At 36.2% G+C, this 23435-nt stretch overlaps 1 protein-coding gene across 1 annotated transcript; it reads left to right on the top strand.

The window, feature by feature from the left end:
• The first annotated feature begins 12082 nt into the window (after positions 1-12082).
• LOC119797018 (G-protein coupled receptor-associated protein LMBRD2B-like) lies at positions 12083-21920 on the top strand. The gene is made up of 18 exons (XM_038305861.1): positions 12083-12163; positions 12839-13063; positions 13186-13295; positions 14503-14601; positions 14738-14905; positions 15008-15218; positions 15349-15423; positions 15517-15621; positions 15707-15887; positions 17606-17787; positions 17876-18009; positions 18223-18328; positions 18476-18573; positions 18979-19082; positions 19737-19783; positions 19935-20043; positions 21279-21363; positions 21449-21920. Exons 2-18 carry the CDS (start codon positions 12890-12892, stop codon positions 21498-21500), a joined length of 2040 nt encoding a protein of 679 aa, XP_038161789.1. The 5' UTR covers positions 12083-12163; positions 12839-12889; the 3' UTR covers positions 21501-21920.
• Positions 21921-23435: the final 1515 nt, after the last annotated feature.

Genomic DNA, 23435 nt, shown 5'->3' with positions numbered 1-23435 from the left:
TATATATATATATATATATATATATATATATATATATATATACACCTTGGGGCTGGAAACCCCAAGGTCAAAGTGGGACACCCCCAAAGATGGTAGAGAATGACCAAGCCAAGATCCTGTGGGACTTTCAGATACAGACTGACCAAATGGTAATGGCAAACCAGCCAGACAAAAAGCAGAGGAAAGCCGTTGTGGTTGACATAGCAATACCAAGTGACTGCAACATCAGGAAAAAGGAACATAAATAACTAGAGAAATACCAGAGCTGGAGAAAACCTGGAGGGTCAAGCCAGCAGATCCCTGGAAATACATGAGACATATTGGTCCAGGAAAATGCAGTTTAGGAACAGCAAAGACACTGCCCAGAACCCTCAAGCTCCCAGGCCTTTTGTAGAGGACCTGAGCTTGGTAAAAACTCCTACCAAGCATTATGGAAAAACAGGTTTGTGTTCCTGTTGAGGAATTTTGACCCAGTCATTTGGAGAATTTTTCAGTATAAATTTTCTGTTTAGAGTTCACTCCACGGCTTTAACACTTAATTCTAGACTTTGACTAAGCCATTTGTGAGCCATTCAGAGCTGACTTTGCTTTTGTGCTGTGGATGATTGTCTTGCTGCATAACTCCAGAGCATTTGAGCTTAAAGTGACAAACTGATTTGTTGCTTTAGGCAGGACTTAAAGCAACAAATCAGCCCCAGACCATCCCAGTGCCACCACCATTGTGACTCTTTTTTTGAAATGCTAAACAGTTCTATGCCTGATATAAAAAAGGTTCCACTTTTATCAGTTAATTCCAAAGAATATGTTTATACATTTTTTGGGGGAAGCAAGTTCTAGATGAACCTCTCACTTAAAGATTCACTCATGGATACACTTTTGTCAAATCTTTTGGTGAATCAGAACTGTTCAAGGTCCTTTTTTATGTTTATGGATAATAGATCTCAGTATGATTCACCATAAAGCCAAAGAATTACAGTAGCATTACCTCTTTCCAGATAGATGAACCAATCCAGTTAAGAAATGAAAACTCCAGAGACAAGACTAATCTCATAGTGTCCTACAGCTGATGTTTAGACAACCCTATAAAATCCAAACACAACAATTTGAGCACACAATGTAGGAAAAACTTTGTTAAGGTATTTTTAATTCTATCATACTGATCTTGGCAGAACCTATTCATCCGAGGTTCCTGAAGTATTATTGCTTTGGGACACAAGAGGTGATTATCGTCTATGAATGTCTGGGAAAGGTAATCTTTTAGGATCTTCCTCTGTCATCTCTTGGATCTCAGTAAGCCTGAAAATGGCTTCTTTCAACACTTCAGCTTTAGACTGTCACATGCTGCAGAGAATACATTGTTTATTGTTATCTTGTCAGTGCCACAGATCCAACTTTATCTTAGCTGTTATGACATCTGTTTTGTAAAATAAACAGATGTGAAGAACATCCATGGTGGTTAAAAAATTCCATACCGACTCTTCTTATAGTATTAGTTTAGTGAAAATGTCAAGCCTGTCTCAACATACAATTAACCAATGCTTAAGCAGCTAAGTGATCTCAGCCTCTTATATGTTACTTGCTTTACCAGAACTTGCAGGGCAGTGAATCTGTCCTTACAGTATGGAGCTTGTTTTGTCTTTCAATTTAACGCAGACTCCATCCAGAGTTAATAGAATAATTTTCCCTTAACACTGTGTGAACAACACTGGTCAGTACAGACCCAAAGTTTAAAGAAAGAAAGAGTTTATGCCGTAAAAGAAATATATAAGTATTCCACTGAATAGAGATCTATAGAGTTTGTCTTACAGCTAATTCGCTAAACAAAATCTCAAAAATTGGGTGTGGAATGCACCACAGTCTGCTGCTCCTGTGTTAAAAAAAATTACCAAAAACCTCCCAACACCCTAGCTTTCTGAAAGATAATAAACATAAATTATCGCTCTCCTACTTTTATGAACAAGAGGGTTTAGCTTTTGCTGGGACATTTTTTAAAGCAGCGTGACTCAGTTAAATGTATATTAACTTTGGCTTATCTTATGTTAATTCAAAGAAAAAAAAAACAGGGGAACATCTGGAGTAATTGGACTGATGTAATTGTATATATCTGTACTGCAAAACCATTTTGGTTCTGTGTTTGTTCATAACACTTACACTCACCGGCCACTTTATAAGGTACACCTGTCCAACTGCTAGTTAACACTTAATTTCTAAGCAGCCAATCACATGGCGGCAACTCAGTGCATTTAGGCATATAGACATGGTCAAGACAATCTCCTGCAGTTCAAATCGAGCATCAGTATGGGGAAGAAAGGTGATTTGAGTGACTTTGAACGTGGCATGATTGTTGGTGCCAGAAGGGCTGGTCTGAGTATTTCAGAAACTGCTGATCTACTGGGATTTTCAAGCACAACCATCTCTAGGGTTTACAGAGAATGGTCCGAAAAAGAAAAAACATCCAATGAGCGGCAGTTCTGTGGGCGGAAATGTCTTGTTGATGCCAGAGGTCAGAGGAGAATGGCCAAACTGGTTCGAGCTGATAGAAGGGCAACAGTGACTCAAATAACCATCCGTTACAACCAAGGTGGGCGGAAGAGCATCTCTGAACGCAAAGTACATCGAACTTTGAGGCAGATGGGCTACAGCAGCAGAAGACCACACCGGGTGCCACTCCTTTCAGCTAAGAACAGGAAACTGAGGCTACAATTTGCACAAGCTCATCGAAATTGGACAATAGAAGATTGGAAAAACGTTGCCTGGTCTGATGAACCTTGATTTCTGCTGCGATATTCTGATGGTAGGGTCAGAATTTGGCGTCTACAACATGAAAGCATGGATCCATCCTGCCTTGTATCAACGGTTCAGGCTGGTGGTGGTGGTGTCATGGTGTGGGGAATATTTTCTTGGCACTCTTTGGGCCCCTTGGTACCAATTGAGCATTGTTGCAACGCCACAGCCTCAGCCACAGCCTGTACCCAACTTCTGATGGCTACTTTCAGCAGGATAATGCGCCATGTCATAAAGCTGGAATCATCTCAGACTGGTTTCTTGAACATGACAATGAGTTCACTGTTCTCAAATGGCCTCCACAGTCACCAGATCTCAATCCAATAGAGCATCTTAGGGATGTGGTGGAACGGGAGATTCGCATCATGGATGTGCAGCCGACAAATCTGCGGCAACTGTGTGATGCCATCATGTCAATATGGACCAAACTCCATGAGGAACGCTTCCAGCACCTTGTTGAATCTATGCCACGAAGAATTGAGGCAGTTCTGAAGGCAAAAGGGGGTCCAACCCGTTACTAGCATGGGGTACCTAATAAAGTGGCCGGTGAGTGTATAACTGCTTCTTATAATTAATATAATATAATATAAATAAAAAAGACCTATCATTAATCGCTGTATGTCCACATTTAGTAAGGCAATGATTGTTTAGTCTCTTCATGTTTTGGTTTCTGGATGTACTTGCCATCTTCCTCTTTATCCGGTACTAGGTGTCTGCAGCAGAAGTCTCAGTGGAGACTCCCAGACGCCCTTCCCTTTCCCCAGAGACTTTCATGACCATCGGTAGAATAGACTGATTCTACCAATGGTCATGAAACAGGCCAAAGGAGTATCATGTGCAGTGGATGCTCTGTGCTTCACCTGTCATTAAGGACAGAGCATCATGATAGGCAGTATCCAGGTAAAGAAGATGAAGATCATCATTGCAAAGAAAAAAAAATGCTTCTTCCACTTGATTTTATTAACAAGGTATCCTGTTTATCATAATATAGGTAGCAAAACATGCACTTTATCTATATATTTGTAACTCTACCTGCTCCTTGTTACTGTACCAAGCCAGATGGGAGCGGTCCACTCCCAGTGGGGAGATCTATCCAGGACAGGTCATAGGATCTGCAGTGTGCAGTGCTCCTCAGGGGACACATGGAACTGGGGCCACATTGTTCACCAGCATCATTGTGCACAAGGATTTCCCATGGATCAAATGTTGCAAATTTCAAACCCAGAGGTCTTATAGCCGCTCAATGAGCACACTGGGAGACAAGGTTGTTCACACACGGTTTTTTGCCGATCTGAATGAGACAGAGTCACAATGGCTCATCATCTGGAGGCTGCGGACTGGGAAAAGGTAGAAATTTGGTAAATAAAACAGCTCCAAAGAAGGGAGAAAGAATTGTAGTAATAATACAGACATACTGTCGGAAATCAGCTAAGTTAACTGCAATGGGGGGGAAAGAAATCATCTTTCATCATCTTTCAGTTCCCATTACCATTTGCTGAAAAAAATGCTTTCCGCTCACGTGATGTCAGCTCCTACTTTGTTCTTACCTCATCACCTATTGTGTAATTTTTTATTCATTAGTCTTTATTTTGTAAGTTTCATGTTGGACTTTTGAGTAAATAATTGTTTAACTTACTGTTCTGCTCCTGCTAGACTGTCTGCAATTTGAGTTTAACTCCAAGATACCAATTTGGGTTGTTCATTATAAACATTTTGTCACCGATGACACAAAGTAAATCAAATTATGAAGTCTGTGTGCCAAGTCTGGAAAAGTTCAAGTCAAGAAACATCACAGCTGGTGTCCAGAGCAGTTCCACTTGCCCCAGTTTTTTAAGGTCATTTTTGTTTAATTAAGGATTTTCTCTGCAGAGCAAACAAAAACATAACATTGATCTTTGGAAACTTCATAAACTAACAAGCAAAAATATTCAATCCAATTTCAAATAAAAAAATATGTTGCTCCAACCTTTATGTATTGTGCTTTCATTGTTAAGTCATTTAATCTTTTTTTCTTTTCTTTTAGGCACTAGTGGCTCGTTCAATGTAAAGTGGGTACAAGAGAGAGGGAGAGACATGCAGCAAAGGTTACAGGCCAGATTCAAACCCGGGTCAGCCATGTCGAGGACTAAGTCCTCCATACATGGGTCATGTGTGCTAACCACTGCGCCACCGAGGCACGCCCATAGTTATCCTAGTTTAGTCAACAATTTGTATTTTTCTTTCATCATTTGTGCTCCCTTTCTGTCGGTCCTATTATTAATCATTTCTTGTACATCACTGTAAACTGCCATATGTATTATCTAAATGAAATTCCCTTGCTTTATGGAACTTTTGTGCCTTCAGAGAGGCCTAGTCTACAATGGGAAATGAGCAGAGATCCAGGGCACAGGTAGGAATATCTAGAGGCTTGAGAGCTTTTTGTTGCTCCTTCCATAGATTAAACCCTTGTGGAAGAGTGGCAAGAAGAAACTGTTGAAGAAAAGACATGAGCAAGAAAACGGATATGCCAAAGATATGTAAATAGGTCCTCTGATCACATAAAACCCTATTTACATCCTAAAACAACAGATAAAACATGGTGGTAACAGCATCTCTAATACAGGGATAAGGCAGTTGCATTGTAGGTGATAAATGAAGGACAACACAGAAGAACCGTGGAACAAAAGCTTGTAGTTTCTGCAAAGATTTTAAATCTGGGAAAGAACTTCACCTCCTAAACAGATGATGGTAGTTTAATTTTTGCTCATGTGTTAGAGTGGCCTAGTCAAAGGCTAGATCTGAATTCAATTAGAAAAATACATGTGCAATATATATGTAGGACCTTTCCATTCAAATGAGCTTGAACTGTTTTACAAAGAACAAACTGGGAATTATTTTGTTTAAAAGATGTGTTAATCTCGGAGATGGAGGTGGGAGATGTGGAGTCACCAAGTCTTCTCCATGCCATGTTTTTGTTTTGCCTAGCCTCTGAACCAGGTGAGTCCGATCTGCACAGAGAATTAAATTGTGCAGATCGGACTCCCCGTGGAGATGACTTATTGACTCTCCATCTCCCACCTCTGCTTGGTGACACACAAAAATGGGTTCAAAAAAGGACTAGCTCAGAAGCAGTTGAGTGTAATTGCACACTATGAGTTGATGAAAAATCCCAACAAAGTTCTACAATAAAATATGTGCCCATGATATCAAGCCATCAGATGTGGTATGAATATTTTTTTAGTGTACAATCTCATCTAATGCACAACATTTTACATTTGATTTTAGTATAAATCATGTATTCATAAACAATATGAATAGATTATGTCAACTCAAACCTTCCAAAATAAACAGAAATACATTTCCATTGTGTTTTATTTGTAAAAGTGTGAGGTTTTATGGGTCCAATATTTTAAATCCATAGATGCTGTCATACCAGTGAGAATAAGCTGAAATCACATTTCAGGACTTTGTTCGAGATCTTGTTAGAGATTTAAAAATTATGCCTTTATGTTCTTTTGATAAACAACCTGAAAGTGAATCCAAGCTTTAAAAGAGATTAGAAACAAAAGATTAAACTAGAGATAAGAGCCACATAAAAAAAAAGATGAGAATCATCTCACATTATCAAAGTTCATAATCAGGTCAAAACTATCTTTCAGATGGATACCAAGAGCATGTGTTGCTTTTTGAGGATGTAAAGTCTTCTTTTAACTGCAATTACCTAGTTTAATGGATCACAATTAATTTCATCCACCATGTTTTCTTTCGTAACAGATTGAAACTATAGATATTTGCAACTGATAATATAACATTTGCTTAAACTTGACATTGAACTTGAAAGATCTGGAAGAGTAACAGTGCCTCCCCCTAGTGGTGGCAACTACTTTTTACTTGTGTTTACTATAGAATAGAATAGAATAGAATAGAATAGAATAGAATAGAATAGAATAGAATAGAATAGAATAGAATAGAATAGAATAGAATAGAATAGAATAGCCTACATTCAAAGATTGTACTTATGAGTCAAACAAATTAGAATTAAGTCAATAACAACTATATCATAAGATAAATTCTGAATTGGGGAAAAATGTATACTGTTATAAGGTAACTATGAACTAAATGAATAAATATAAAACATGACTAAGAGTTTTCTATAATAAACGGAAAGCTGTGAATTTTTTTCTCGCAGGCATTGTGTGAGAAAGGGGATGGTGACAGATCTGAGGCTCCTGGTTCTGATATTGAAAAAAAAAAAAAGTCCATGGTGTGAATGGGTATTACAGCTAATGGCATCTTTACAGTAACACAAACACAGGTTGTGTCCTGTCTTTAAAAAAACAAAAACCCATTTGTGTACTTGGCCACTTTCTTAAATTGACAGTCTTATTTTGTCTCTAATTTAATCCAGAGCAAACAGGTTGAATTTCTACATATAAACATGTAGGAGTTGTATGATTTTATTTGCTCTTGTTTAGATCACATTGAATTAATCACACAGTGAATCATCTCATAATTTCTCTCCATAATGATTTAATTTATTTTGAGATTTTCTTTTTATATTTAGCTGTTGTAATGCTTATTTTCTAATCTTAACCACAGATTTCCATTCATACTTTTTTCTTGAACTATATGTTTTTTTATTATTTGTTTCATAAAGGTACAATTTCTTGTTTTTTGATAAAATTTCATATTTCTTTTTTCTTCCATAACTATCGCCCTAATATCCATCCATCCATCCATCCATCCATCCATCCATCCATCCATCCATCCATCCATCCATCCATCCATCCATCCATCCATCCATCCATCCATCCATCCATCCATCCATCCATCCATCCATCCATCCATCCATCCATCCATCCATCCATCCATCCAGTTTCAGTCCATCGCCAGGCTTACCAAAATATAATTAAATAATTTTTCTTTCTTCAGAAATATCTAATTTTCATTTTGTTATGTTACTATCCTTTATAGGAGACCAGCAGAAAAAGTAATAAAAAAGCAAAAACAAAAGCATCAAATCTAAGTCTTATTGGGCTCTACGTGAGAAAATCCTGAGGACATAAGGATATGCTCTGTTGGCTTGAATGATCGAACACCTAGTATCTCTAATCTGTGTAAGAAGGTTGGATTGGCTCAGAGTGCAAACTAACAGATGGCCTCCCTAAGCACCTGTCAGAGGCCTTTATCTATCATGTGACTGTTTGGATCAGGTCAGTTGGCCTGGTAATGTAGAAAAAAAGACAGGGGGAAATCATCAGCGAAACATGGAAAACTGGAAAACCCTGCAAAGCCAAATGGATAGACCAAGCATACCGGGTGTGGAACTGTCCTTGTCTGCATAAACTGGAATATCTAAGTCTACATGAGGAATTCCAAACAGCTTTAAGGACCAGATGGAGCTACTGGGATATGTTCTTGAGGACTGGACAGAATCTCTGGATATTTTTGGATCCGTCTGGCTGGACACACTGGGCATTTCCAGATCAATGGAAGACTGGAGTCTTTCTCTTAATCTTTTAGAACATCTGCTTCTGGATGTACTGTGCCACAAGGATCTTTTGCTGGAGCACCATGTGGTTTGTTTTAACATACTGGGCCCGCTCTATGCTGACGACCCATGCCTCTGGCTTCTGCTCCACCCCTGAAATAGACAGATGGTTTTGTTTTTCTATTTCATTTTTCTGAATATTTAACTTTAGTGGTTGGAAGGCATTTAGACTAAATGGCCACTCTACCTGATGTAACCAACTTATATTGTATAAATAAAGAGTTTGAGAAGGGTTTGTTGTGTTATGTTACAGTTTGTTTTCCTCCTGCTTAATCTACAGTGGTATTTGAATGAAATGCATTTTACCCTGATGTTTACCCTTTAATGCTGAGGTTAAAACACATGAAAGTTTAGGCCAAATACTGGAAATACTTTTAATAATTACAAAATATATTAGGAAGCAGATCACACTTTATTCAATAAATGTTTTCCTAACATTATTTGATTTCTTCTTACTGGATACTTGACCACTCAACATTGGTGAGCAATGTAGAGCAAACTTTAATAGTTTGGCATGAGTCTATCTTTAGAGCCTCCAATTGTTTCCAAGTCTCAGCCAACTGTCCTAAATTGTCACTATCAGTAGGAAGGAAATCTGTTTGGGTTTTAAGAAGCACCCAACAAAACAACAATTAATCATCTTTTTAAAGTGGATGCTAATTGTACCCTTGCATCACTAATACCGTAGTGTTATTGTCAATTTAATGACAGCATGGTCTTTAGAGAGTGCTAATCAATGCTAAAACGTCTTGCTCCACTGTGCATTTCCTTACATAAAAAAGCCCAGACAAAGATTGAGTCATTTGGCCACATTAACTATAAGTAGGAACCCCCAACTATCAAAAAACAGCCATTTTAAAATCAAAAGAGCTATACCAATACTTATAAGAATATTATCAGAAATATGCCCAAACCTGATTGATGGCTTAAAAAAACATGTGGTTTCATTGCAGCTTACATAACTCTATGTATATACTTAAGTCTGTATGTGTAATTATGACCAAGCCTATAGAAAATACAAAACACATTCACAGGGCTGACACCTCTTACCCATTGGGGGTCAGACTCACCCATCTCAGTGTCGTTACAAAATCTCACTTCATATTCCCAATTTCTCACACTAAAAAATGACAGACATTAAAACTCAAATTATTTATGTATAAAAATACCATGGTGATCAAAATCCAGTCCGCGTTTTTAATACAAACTTAGTGCTAATACACGAGGACATGCCAGGTTCATACCCAGTCCATATTCCCACTGTGCCAGATATTGAAAAAAGACAGCTACTGCCTAAGGAGCTCCGGGCCATGCCAGGTCAGACAGCATTAATGGATTGTCATACAGGTGCTGGTCATAAAATTAGAATATCATGAAAAAGTAGATTGATTTCAGTAATTCCATTTAAAAAGTGAAACTTGTATATTATATTCATACATTACATACAAACTCATATATTTCAGATGTTTATTTTGTTTAATTTTGATGATTACAAATGACAACAAATGAAAATCTCAAATTCATCATATCAGAAAATTAGAATATTGTGAAAAGGTTCAAAATTGATGGCCCCTGGTGCCACACTCTAATCAGCTAATTAACTCAAACCACCTGCAAAAGCCTTTAAATGGTCTTTCAGTCTAGTTCTATAGGCTACACAATCATGGGGAAGACTGCTGACTTGACAGTTGTCCAAAAGACGACCATCGACACCTTGCACAAGGAGGGCAAGACACAAAAGGTCATCGCTAAAGAGGCTGGCTGTTCACAGACCTCAGTGTCCAAGCACATTAATAGAGAGGCGAAGGGAAGGAAAAGATGTGGTCGAAAAAAGTGTACAAGCAAGAGAGATAACCGCACCCTGGAGAGGATTGTGAAACAAAACCCATTCAAAAATGTGGGGGAGATTCACAAAGAGTGGACTGCAGCTGTTATGAGGTATGTCATTTTAATTTTTATCTTATCTCATCTGGACTAGGATTATTCTCTTTGTACATTATTGAAGATTTTTGAAGATTATTGAAGATTTTAAACAATATTGTACTTAAGTAAATATGAATAAAAAATACAGCAGCTGGCTTAAATTATTGATGTGGAGCCTGAGTGAGGTGGAGCCTTCTTTTTATAGTCCCAGTTTTAGTCCATGTTTTGCTCACAAGCTAAATAATTATTGCTCAGTCTAGTTGAATAAGCTCCCATTGGCATTTAGGAGTAATTAAGCCAACACAAATATCTAAATTCTTAAAGCTTTCAGGTTTGCCTCTCAAACCCATAGAAGCTCCACAAAAAGAAAAAGAATGATTGCATTTTATTTTTCAAAAGATCAGCCACCCAAGAAAAGACCAACTGCATTCAGAGAGGATGTGCAGGACAACTCAGTTATACTGGATTCATACAGGAGAAACCACAGGGATGTTCTTTTATTACTACTTATCTTATTCATTTCTCTTTATTTTAGTCCATTGAATAGGTAAAAAAAAACTTAATTTCAATCACACCTTCAAAATGAAACATCCAGAGAAGTGCTGTCTCCTGTCACAGAGAGTTTTTAATCAAATTTACAGCCTCCCAGAAGGTCTGAATTGTTTAGCTGTTTTGTCGATTGTAAGAAAAACTAATAACATAATGAATTAAACTTTTTAATCCTTAGCCTATTACCAAATATTCATGCACAGTGTAGTTTGCATAGGTTTCGATTGCACTGGTTCCAGTATCAGTGCCAGTAATCCAGTAATATCTTATTAGTTCCCCATTGTTTAATTTACTTGAACTGCAGAGAATAATTAATGGACAAAGTTGTTAAATTCTTAGTTCAAAGTATATTTAAGATGCAAGTATTTTAGTAGGGCCCATTCTACTTTACTTCAATTCGCTAAAAATCACCAGAATGTAGAAAATAATGTATATTGTTAAACCAATATACATATTTCTTTCTTTCTTTCTTTCTTTCTTTCTTTCTTTCTTTCTTTCTTTCTTTCTTTCTTTCTTTCTTTCTTTCTTTCTTTCTTTCTTTCTTTCTTTCTTTCTTTCTTTCTTTCTTTCTTTCTTTCTTTCTTTCTTTCTTTCTTTCTTTCTTTCTTTCTTTCTTTCTTTCTTTCTTTCTTTCTTTCTTTCTTTCTTTCTTTCTTTCTTTCTTTCTTTCTTTCTTTCTTTCTTTCTTTCTTTCTTTCTTTCTTTCTTTCTTTCTTTCTTTCTTTCTTTCTTTCTTTCTTTTGTTTATGGTTATCCATTTGGTGTTTTTTTTAATCATTTGAGTAATATCACCAAAATATAAGCCAACATTTAAAAATAACTGGCATTAAATATGGTGATAGGGACTGTATGTAAAATATGACAACTAAAACAGCTTATATACTAATATAAAACAGAAAACAACAGCAATACCAAAAAAAAAAAAAAACTCAAAAGCCTTCAAAAAAAAACACAATAATCTATTTACTATCTGTTCTTTCTTTGAATGAAAGATTAAAGGTTAAAACGATTAGAGTACGCTGTAATTCCCTTATCAATTTAACATCTATTTTCTCTGCCAAATTGGTTGTTCCCTTTAACCTAAAATATTCAGTATACGACATCGAAAAATACGTTAAAAACTCTTCTAAAAACACAATTGTCAAATTGCATTTATCTTTGAAATACTCCTTAAGAGTTTTCCTGTATTTTTCCGTGATCATTTTTGTAATAAATCCTACAATACCCAGAATTCTTCACCATGTTGCGTATGGACGTGTCGTACGTAACAAGTAACGTACGTTCGTTACGCAATTTGGTTTCAAAGGTTCGGACCTGGCAGGAAGAAAAGCGGAATAACTTTCAAAAAAGTTGAGTGAAATTGAGAAATCGCGAAAGGTACGATGTACATTTCCAAAGCCATTGTTTTATACAGATGTAGACTTTATTGTTTTTAGAGACTAACTTTAGGACATAGGGTTAAAAAAAAAAAGCGACAAACTGAGGCTGGATGGAGTTTGTTATTTTTTTAACTTTTCAAAACATAAAAAAACACACTTTTAAAATCGAAACAACAATACTAACACGTGTACTGATAATGCTTTTTAGTTTAGTATGTTTAACAGATAAGATTCACTTAGACTCAGACAGATTTATTTTTCCTTCTGTTTACACAAATGTAAAACAAAACGAAATTTCGTTTAGAAACAGCTCTCTGGATAATTTCATTTTTAAAAATGCAGCCTTTAAAAATAGTAAAAAAAAAATATATTTTTTTTTTCTTTTCAAATATTTATATTCAAATATACATCTCAATAAAGTAACAGGCTTTTATTTTTGTTAACAGATCATTTGGTATCAACTCAGCATTATACCTCTGATATTTTGGGATTAAGTGATCTTAATCTGTGCTTCAACTTTCCCATCATTTTTGGCTCTCTGTCTGCTCCCAGCCCTTTTGAGTAATGACATCAGATAATTTTACCCTTAGGCTACTGATAAAGAGCCGATATCCACCCTGCAGTAATGAGCTTGTAACTGATTTCCTTGTCTTGGTCTCTTGCTTCCTATCAGGCTGGACGTCATCATGAAGTTTGTACATCAGATCTGATAATCAGAGAAAGCATGACTGCTGCTGCCTTGTCTGCTGTGGTCATTGCTGTTTTCCTTTTGGCCCTCTACCTTCTCCATCGTTATGGAGATCTGAGGAACCAGCAGCGCCTGGTCCTGTTGGGGACCCTTCTCTCCTGGTACCTCTGCTTCCTCATCGTATTCATCCTGCCGCTTGATGTCAGCACGGTATGAGTTCAGGAAAAATAAAGATCAAATCAAATGGACTGTTTTAAAGATAATTGCATTGCGATTTTTTCGCTGTTTAGTTACACCAAATGTGTTTTTGTTTGCTCTAACTCTTTCCTCAGACTATATACAACCAGTGCATTTATGACCATTCAAACCACACTTCCTCTTCATCACAAAGTGGACGGTCTGTTCTGCCTGACCTCGGCTCGGTTTCTTTCCAACCCTCAAGGTAAAATAAATTGTTTTTTATTTCTCACACTGAGTATCCACTATTTCAGATCAGAGTCATTGACTTCCTCCAGCTGTTGTCTATCTTAACATTTCTGAAATTTATTCTGTGAGGAACAATGTACTCCTTACTTCTCCTGCTGTTTGGGGATGTTAAAGTAAACTAAATCAGATACCAGCTTTATTTGCCAGCTATGTTGAGGAATTGTATATATGAGGAATTGACTCTAGATTGTAAAATGTTTATAATAACACAATAATATAGCAATAAAAGAATTACAAACAGGCCAGAGACTGGATAACTAATTTATACACTCTTCAAACAAAACAGATGTATTGAATTATTAATGCATTACTGCAATGAGCAGCAGAGTGCATAAAAAAATCAGAAGTAAATAAAGTAAATGAGAAGTAGAGAGGTGCTTAATAGATGCAAAGTTACTGTGTTACTTCATGTCCCGGGCTCTGTGAGTCAGAGTTAGCTGTTGATTAGGGTGGTGGCTTAGGTAACTCATTTACAGATAAATGATTCATCTGTACGCATAAAGAAAATACAAAAAAGTTTTTTCCCCCCTAATTGGTGCCAAATGCTGTGGAGTTGGATTAGCCATGCTATCATAAAACTTATTTTATTTACCTAACATTATCAAAATTAAAACTTGTCTCTAATTTAGTGCCTTCTTTTTCTCCAAAGATTTTAAAATTCTGACATATCATGTAGGGCTGAAACAATTATTCGGATTAATTGTGATTAATTGATTATTGAAACGATCGTCAGCTAATTTAGTAATCGATTAATTGTTAACTGGAGTGTAGATACTCTAAAAAATGCCTTTATCTGGCAGAGTGACCCACTTACAGCAGCAGTTATACCAAAATTGAAAAGAAAATATGTAAACATTTTGCACTTAAGATAGAAATATTTTTTGTCTGTCAATATTAATTAAAATAAAAAAATTATAAGTGGAAAAGTTTTAGTTTCACCTGGTTTAAATTAGCAAAAAATCTTCTTTAAGGAACCTTATGCTATCCAATTATTGATAGATTTATTGGAAAAATAATCATCAGATTAATTGATTTTCAAATATTCATTAGTTGAAGCATTGATATCATTTAGTATTTTTATTTATGTAACGGTGCACAAATAAACAGCTGTTTTGAGCTATATCTGTCGTATGTGAGCCTGTGTGTTTGTTTGCATCCTCTAGGGCAGCAAACGTGTGTGTAAAGTCCTGGAGTTACATCCCAGATAATGTCCTGCCAGTGTTTTGGAGAGTTGTGTACTGGACGTCCCAGTTTCTTACATGGTGAACTCCTTACATCTCCAAGACTCATGAACACACTGAAAACCTTTTAACTTTGATGAATTACACTATTTATTGTGAGGTGAATTGTGTGTGTGTGTGTGTAAACTCTGTCTTTTCTCTGTTGATACATGCTCAGGCTGCTGTTGCCCTTCATGCAGTCCTATGCCCGTTCTGGAGCTTTCTCCATAGTTGGGAAGGTTAAAACAGCTCTTTTTGAAAATGCAATTTATTATGGCACCTACCTGCTCGTTTTCATCCTCCTGCTGATCTATGCAGCCGTTCACCTAAAGCTGAAACTTACATGGTATGTCATGATTGTGTGTGAAACTCTAAACTTCTGAAAGAGTTGTCACATATTGTAAACATTGCTTTGTGCTTCTTCTTTATGATTTTTAAACATATCCAGGACAGAGCTCCAGACGATTGGTATCGCTGCTGCTAACACCTGGGGTCTGTTCCTTTTGGTGCTCTTGCTTGGCTACGGCTTGGTGGAGATCCCACGATCTTATTGGCTCTCGTCTTCAAATAGTTTTCTGCTGGCGAAGACTTACTTTAAGGTAGCAAAACTGGCAACGGAGAAAGCAGCAACCGAGGAGAAGTTAGCAGATGTTATGGAGGTGAGGGTTTTCAGATAGTATAATTCACCTAAATCAAAAAAAAAAAATCAGAAAAAAAATTGTGCTGCCTTTATGATGGTTGTTTTCTTTTGTTTGTAACAAAAACAAACAAAATTACTTCCTGTTTCAGGAAGTGGCAGACGTCAATGAATCTGTAAGGTTCGACCACATTCTCAGGAAATATGTGGACACTATTTTGACGAAGGTAGGAAATATACACAGCCCAATGTTAAGAGAACAAGACCAGTATTCCTTTCAATGCCACAAATCAGCATAACAACCTTCATGGGAATTCCAGTGTCCCACTAGGTACCAGGAAGAGATGGGAAGAAACGTGGAAAACTCTCGTCGAGAACATGATGTCGTTCCTACCAAAAGTGGCTTAATCAAACTTCACGAAAAAGTAGCCATCTAATTTTCATTTGCATTATAAACTTTGTGCTGAAAGAGTTAAATAAACGTTGGCTTTTATTAATGTTTTGTTGTAGGTGATTACTGCCGTGCAGAGGCACAGCCAGACTCAGGTTCAGTGGACCCTCTTGTTGGAGGAGGCCTTCCATCTAGAAGATATTGAGAAAAGCCAGAGCAGTCCAGGACGAATCATCACCAAAAGCTTCTCCGCGGACCCGCCTGGCTGGATACACAAGTTTATCTACACTCCTACTGTAGGTGAGTTCATTTGCGGCCAAAATCACCATTTTGCAGATGAAGTCAATTCTCCAGGGTGTAGATGTATACTGATGTTTTTATGAATGAGTATTGGTGATTATATAGAAATAGTATTTACCTCAGTGAATGCTTTTAATCTCCAGTTGTGATCAATGCTGCTACTTTAAGCCAATTTATGCTTCTGACGCCTAGCTTCTGCAACCGTCAAATCTGTCTCTGTCCGACCACAACCCCCGCGCAGAGGTTCTGCAACCGTCGTCACGTACCTCAAAAAATCCTGGCTACGCGTAGGATGGTCGCAAACCCGCAAAGACCTCAAGAAGAAGTGCGCACACAAAAAGCAGTTGTGATTGGTCCTTGGTATGCCTTTCTGGCTGTCTGTGTGGTCGTCTTTCTTGATTCGGTGCCGGGGTGCGCCATTTTTAAAAAACGAGTAATAACTACAATGGACAACTACGACGAAAGTTTAATCGGTCTTTTTGCCAACTCCATTAACAGAACCTGTTCCTCTTCTATGTCTAGCAACTCTAGATCCATCTCAGTGACCGTGATATCTTGCAGACGCGCCATTGATGTTTTGGAATATAAACAATCCCGCTGGCGCCGCCGAAGTTTTTGTGACCATCCACCGAAGTTCTCTCTAGCTCTCGAATAGGCTTCCCTAGAAATTCCAGACCGACGGTGCAGAAGCATAACAGCAAAACTGGTTTGCGACCAGACCCAAGCGACATTAGATATGCGGCTGCAGAAGTATAATCTGCTCTTTATGATAACATAACATCTGATTGGCTAAAATGTTTTTAGAAACTAGTGCTACCACTGGTGTTTTTTTTAGCTTTTAACATATAGCTAAACATGTTTCCTAAATGAAGAGGGTCTTTGATTCAGTTCATAAAGTTTTTTTTTTTTTTTTTTACACAATGTAGGGGTACACGTTTTCTTAAATGTATAGTGGAAGATTTTCACAAATCTTTGAATAGACTCGCCCTCTCCACTTTGAACACACACACATTCAAAACCCTGTACCCGCTCCTGAGAGGGGCCGCCTATTAAACATGTGCAAGAGCATGCACAAGCACATTTCTCCTTGTGCACACTCTGTTTAAAAGTTGCTGTTTGCATCGCTCATACAAGCTTACTTTCCAAAACAAGGTTTGCAATTTTTCCACTATGTCAGACTCACCGGTAAGTGAAAATGGGGACGAGCACATAGGACGGGCTTATGTAAACATATCACCAGAATGATTGACAATTAGGAGGACCATTTATTTTGATGCTCCACCTGGAAAAAGAATGTCCTCCACTATACTTTTAAGGCAAACATTTTATCTTTGAATGATGATGAAAGTACATATACATTTTTTCTTCTTTTTTTGTGAGTGCTTGTCCATTGAACGTTGGCCTGATCTTTTTATACCTTTCAAAAATTATCATTTTGGTTTTGTGTACAGCCATGAATAAGTTCTTATTAGACTGTCTTTCTATCCCTATTTTCATGAAACAACTTATGTTTGTTTTTTGCCTGAAGACGTCAAATGTTTTGGCTGCACAAGTCCTGGTTGCTTGAAAACAGATGCTTTGTGAAGATTCATATTAAATCTGACTTCAGAGTCATGCATACGGGGATGCTTGCCTGGTAGCTACTTAAATCCACTGGTTTCCATATATGTTTGAACAGAGAGATTTTATATTTATTTCCTGTATTCTGCTTTCCTCAGAGTGGTATTGGGAGTGTGTGTTCAGGAAGCCCTTCTGCAGGCTGCTAGCAGTCCTCCTGTCTCTCCTCTCTGTAGCAGTCGTCTGGTCTGAGTGTACCTTCTTCAGCGCACACCCCGTCCTCTCTCTTTTTGCTGTCCTCGTTCAGAAAGCTGAACTACACTACAACTACATTTTTATAGAGGTAAATTTCCCAGCCCAAAATTCACTATTTGGCCTTCTAATATAGATCTAATCCCATTAGCCTTATTTTATACCCTTTTCTCCACCAGATGGTGTGCTTCATCGGCATCCTCTTCATGTGTGTGTGCGTGTACTCCACGGTGTTCAGAATGCGGGTGTTTAACTACTATCATCTGGTGCCACATCACCAAACCGATGCTTATAGCCTGCAGTTCAGCGGAATGTATGTCCATCACGTGGAAAGTCTTTTCCTGAAAGTTTGCTTTTATGAGACAAATTATTCTAGAATATGGTGTTAATCCCTTTAAAATGTTGCTTTTCTTAGGATTTACATAAATAACCTAAAGAGTACAATCTTAAGAGTTAGCACATTTGGGATAGGTTGTCCTGGTATCATAACATAAGCGGTGAAGTCTGTGTTTTTTTCTTTGCTTAGGCTGTTTTGTCGTCTGACTCCTCCATTGTGTCTCAACTTTCTGGGTCTGATTCATATGGACTCTGCCATCTCACATCAGGACAGAATACAGACATCCTACACCTCTGTGAGTTTGTATACATTTCTTGTCAAACTACCAAATCAACTACATATGGATCCACATTAGAAAACAGCATTAGATTAAAAACAAAGTCCCATCTTAATGTTACACCGAATGCAGTGATCTGATTTTGTCTTCTTGCGTCCCTGTCAGATTATGGGATCCATGCGGCTGCTGCCTGCCATATCTGATGGGTTCTACATCTATTATCCCATGCTGGTGTTGCTGCTCTGCATTGCAACTATTTACAAGTAAAGTAACCACTCAGGGCTATATAGCATTAGCTTTTATTTGTCCCACATTATATGGTTACTCGAAAAGGATGTGGAATATTTGTTACGTATTGGTTTATCATGTTGAGTTATTTTAGAAGCGGAAAAATGCTGCAGAACATGTGTGAAGGTTAAAACATTTATTTTTACAGTAAATTTTAAACTTAAAAATAAACAATATGACGTTAAAAATCCAGTTTCAACTTTATGGCATGAAAAATGTTTTCATCTCTATCTGGTTTTATATTACTGGCTAATTAAAATTTTTGGAAAAGCTTCTGCTCTGATGAGCCTGTTTTTGTTAAAATGTGCTTATTTATAGTATATAGAGAAGCGAATACTTGAAAGCAGTTTGTAATTGTATTTTGTTACATGTTTTTATAGCTTGGGGTCTCGCTGTTTAAACCTCCTGGGTTTCTATCAGTACATTACTGACAATGACTGGACCTCTGACCTGGTCGATGAAGGCAAGGAGCTAATTAGAAGAGGTATTTAATTTTCATTTTATTTATTTATTTATACATATATATATATATATATATATATATATATATATATATATATATATATATATATATATATATATATATATATATATATAGGGAATGCATAGGGAGTGGAAAAATATGTTTATAATTTTTAATATGCCAGTATTTCATAATAAATTGTGTTGAAATCACAATGGTTGTTTTTTTTTTTTTTAAGTTAAACCATTTAAATTAAAATAATGAATATACATTTTGTTTTTGATATTTAGAGTATAAAAATGCAGCCATGTTTTGGATATGTCAGATGGCCAGAATAACCAACAAACCAGTGAAATAGCCCTTTGAATCACATAAAGCATGGTCTTATTTTTATGGATTGTGCAGTAAATTCTAATTCTTAAATAATATTTAACGACATAATGTTAGTTAATGTCTCTTTAAACAGTTTAAGCCTGTTTAAAGTAAATGTTTGCAATTGAAATGTTCAGATTGTTAAAGAAAAAAAAGTTCTTAAAAAAAATAGATGAAGCTGAAATGAAAACTGCACAGGAATTGTCATGTTTGACACATTCCATGTCTTTTTTTTAAATATTTTATTAGAAGTAAATCTGGACTCTGAGTTTAACTTTATGTTTTAATATTGTTTATTTTAAGAAAGAAGAATGAGGCAAAAAATGGAGGATGGACAAAATCGGAGATGGGTAAAAAAAAAACAATGATATACATATCTTCTAATATATCATCTTTGCAAGCTGTTTGGTTGTTTTTTTATTGTCCAGTATGTCGGTTCATAATATTTTTTTGTGTAAAGTGTTGCCAGGTGTTTATGTGACAGCTCTTCTTTTGTTTTAGGCCTGGAGGGAGCGATATGGAGCCAAAGCAACTCCATGGCGAAGCAGAGCCGGTTATACGGAGTTAAAAAATGACGCACACAGCCCTGAAACAGAGGCCATGAAAAATGGTAGGGAATTAAAAAAAAAAATGGTTTGAACAGATAGTGTATTAGGCTGTACTAACAATTCTAGTAATATTCAATAAATTAGAATATTGCTGACATGTTTTTCATAATATATTGTAAGGTGAAAATATTTAGTAGATTAAAAAAATAAAAATGATGTTTTCAAGTCTTTATAGCTGGTAAATATTTGGATATTTTTCTTAGATTAAAAAAAAAACACCATTTCAGATTAGATTATTGAATCAAACCAATAAAAGCATTTTTTTTTTTATGATCAGCTGACTGAATTAGTGTTTAATCACAGCTTTCTGTCAATTTTGAAGAGTAAGTTGTTCATATACTACCTTAAAACCTCTGCTGTCATGTGCATGGGGGAGGAATGTTGCCTGTCATGCTATAGACCAGTGTTTCTCAACCTGTTTTGACTTGGCATGAGTTCCCCTCTCAATCAAATGTATTGATGATTGTCCGAAGTATGACCTACAATAACTATAAAAAGAAGACTATTTACTATTTATATTTTACTTAATCTTTTAATTTGAGCATTTAATTCGTATTGTATTCTTTCCATCTCAAATAAACAAATGAGAAAGTTAGTGAGGAATCGAAATAAAAACAAATTAAACTCATAATATAAACCTTGTAAAATCACATTTAAACTTGATGAATTGGGAACAAAATTCAGAACAAAGATAATAGTCAGACTGACTTAATTAGGTTTACTTTGTTTTCATCAAGACACCTGAGCTGCTTTGATGAGCTCCAATAGCTCAGTGTGAAAAACAACAGATACCAGGTTGCTCTTTACTTCCAGCATGTTCCTCTGCTTGGTTTGGATGTGTGTCAAAGCTGAAGGTTAACTAAAAAAACATACTTCTTGGTTAATAAAAGCTTGTTTATTTTTTCTATTGGGTCCTAACATAGCAGAACAGATCCCAGTCCTATTTTATTTTACTACCACAAAAAAACATTTTTATGCACCCCCTGCAATACCCTCATGGACCACTAGGGGTATGCGTACCCACCCACGTTCGGGAAACACTACTATACACAGCCCAAAGCCTTTTTTAAAGTCATTGCGTAAAATGTTTGCGCTCTGTTTAGTTAACAAATGTTACTATTACCTCGTTTATCTCATGTTTCATCCTGATTTTAGTGGCTATTAAGATTTCTTCCATCCCTCAGTATCTCCTTGAACTTACAGTATTCCATTTATGTCTTTTTTTCCATGACTGCAGTCACCACAGAAGATGGAAATGCAGAGGAGCACCACATTAGTTCTCTTCAAGATAGCTCCAGTGATGACGGTTTACTGAATCAAAGGTAATCTCCTCACTAACACACCAAAGAGCTAAATCACAAAATACTGAGCCGTTATTATTCTGTATCTTTGTGTTTATCTTTATAGATCCACGACTGGAAGGTATCGCTCGCTGACAGGCTTCTTTGATGATGTGTAATCAAATCAGAATCTCTTGAGAATTGAAAAAGCTATTAATTATATAAGTTAAATTTTCTATTTTTTAGGGAGTTTTCAAGGCTGTGGACTCTGAGGGGAAAGTTATTCTGTATATTTGATTTATACTATTCGTGGATACAGTTTATTTAAACAGCTGGTTTCTGGTGACAGATGAGGCATGTATTTATCCAGAATATTTGCAGCTCTTTGTGAAATATATTTTTGTAATTATCTCTTACATTTGTCATATCAGTTGTAGTATTTTTAATACAGTGCTGTATATCTCAATTTCTGCAGTTTAAAATGAAAACTTTTCTTCACTTTAAACAGAACACATGAATTAATAATGAAATCATAACTTGTTTTATGCAGGGTTTTTTATATTTATATGTATGTATCTGTAAATAAAATAACAAGAGTTGGTTTGCCTAGTGTTTCATTCAATATTTGTATTACCGTTTTTATTTCCTTTGAGTAAACAACATTAAATTTATTTGAATTAAATGTTTTTTCATGAAGATGCGTTTACTTTATTTTACGTGTTATGTTTAATGTATCTAATAAATGTTAGTGTTAGAAAGGTGATGAAGTTGATCTAGGAATAGCAAATGAACTAAGTAATAATTTTCTAACAAGGTTTGTATGAAATCGACAATTTCCATCCAATAAAAATGTTGTTAGCACAGCTCCAAATAACCAACATAACTAGGAAAGCATTTGAAGTGTGCAGACCTTCGCCAAGCAGCAGATTTTGCCCCAAATTGTAACTTATAAATTTAAACTAAGCATTCCTTGGCATGAGGCACACCTTTAGTAAAATGTTTTTCCTTAAAATCCGTTCAAAAGTTTTAACTTTTTGTTTTGTTTTTAGTAAAATACCTCTGGAATTTCTTACTCCAATGCTGAGGCTGTCAATAGTCACTGCTGCTACCTTCTGGTTTAATGGGGAACTACTTATTCCACCAAATATCCCTATTTCACAATGTTAGAGAATCTTAAAATGATTCCTGTCTCCAGATTATGATCTGGATCATCACTAACATTTAATGGATTGTTCCTTAGTATGAGGGACAGCTCTGATAAAATTTTCATTAAAATCAGCCCATGACATTTCAAGTTATCCTGTACACAGGCAAACACAAACTCTTACACCAATTTTCTTATTTTAGTTACACCAATACAGGAAGATAAACATAGATCAAGCTGTAAGTACTGTGTGGCTTGACACAATCAGCGTGAAAATAACCTGAACGTTGTGTGAAGGACTTGGACTTGATAAAGCACTACATTAGTATTGACCATTTACCGTTAAACATCCTCAAAAAGATAATTTTGCCCAGTAATTAAAACAAAGTGCTGAAATTCGAGATTCGTAGCAAAAAGTGTTACAGATAAATTACTAATTATAACCTTAAGAAAAAAAAAAAAATTGGGATAGGCCATCCAGACAAAAAAAGGTGATTTAGGGATTTTTACATTCGGAAGTATTTTTCTATGACCCTTTTATGGTCTACACGATCACAGTAGTGAATTGGTAATATGAGGATTTCAGCAGCACTTGACAAATTGGAAGGAAGGAAGGAAGGAAGGAAGGAAGGAAGGAAGGAAGGAAGGAAGGAAGGAAGGAAGGAAGGAAGGAAGGAAGGAAGGAAGGAAGGAAGGAAGGAAGGAAGGAAGGAAGGAAGGAAGGAAGGAAGGAAGGAAGATAACTTCATACGATTTAAGAAAATATATTTCTATAGTTTGGGAAAAAATAGGTTTACTTGTGCTGCATTCTCGTGCTCTCTGTAGAATCCACTTTTTCGTAAAGGTTTGCCAATAAACTGGATGTGTATTCAATTCACTATAATAAAACGGTCAACACACGGTACATAAAAGCATTTCGTTTCTCTTATAATAAAAATATGGTTAGTTGTTTATAATGTTGATGTTTGAT

Source organism: Cyprinodon tularosa, unplaced genomic scaffold (genome assembly GCF_016077235.1).
Source record: "Cyprinodon tularosa strain WSP-4 unplaced genomic scaffold, ASM1607723v1 ctg115, whole genome shotgun sequence".
NCBI classification, from domain to species: domain Eukaryota; kingdom Metazoa; phylum Chordata; class Actinopteri; order Cyprinodontiformes; family Cyprinodontidae; genus Cyprinodon; species Cyprinodon tularosa.
The sequence above is the reverse complement of the archived record's forward strand: the minus strand, read 5'-3'. Positions and strand labels throughout refer to the sequence as shown.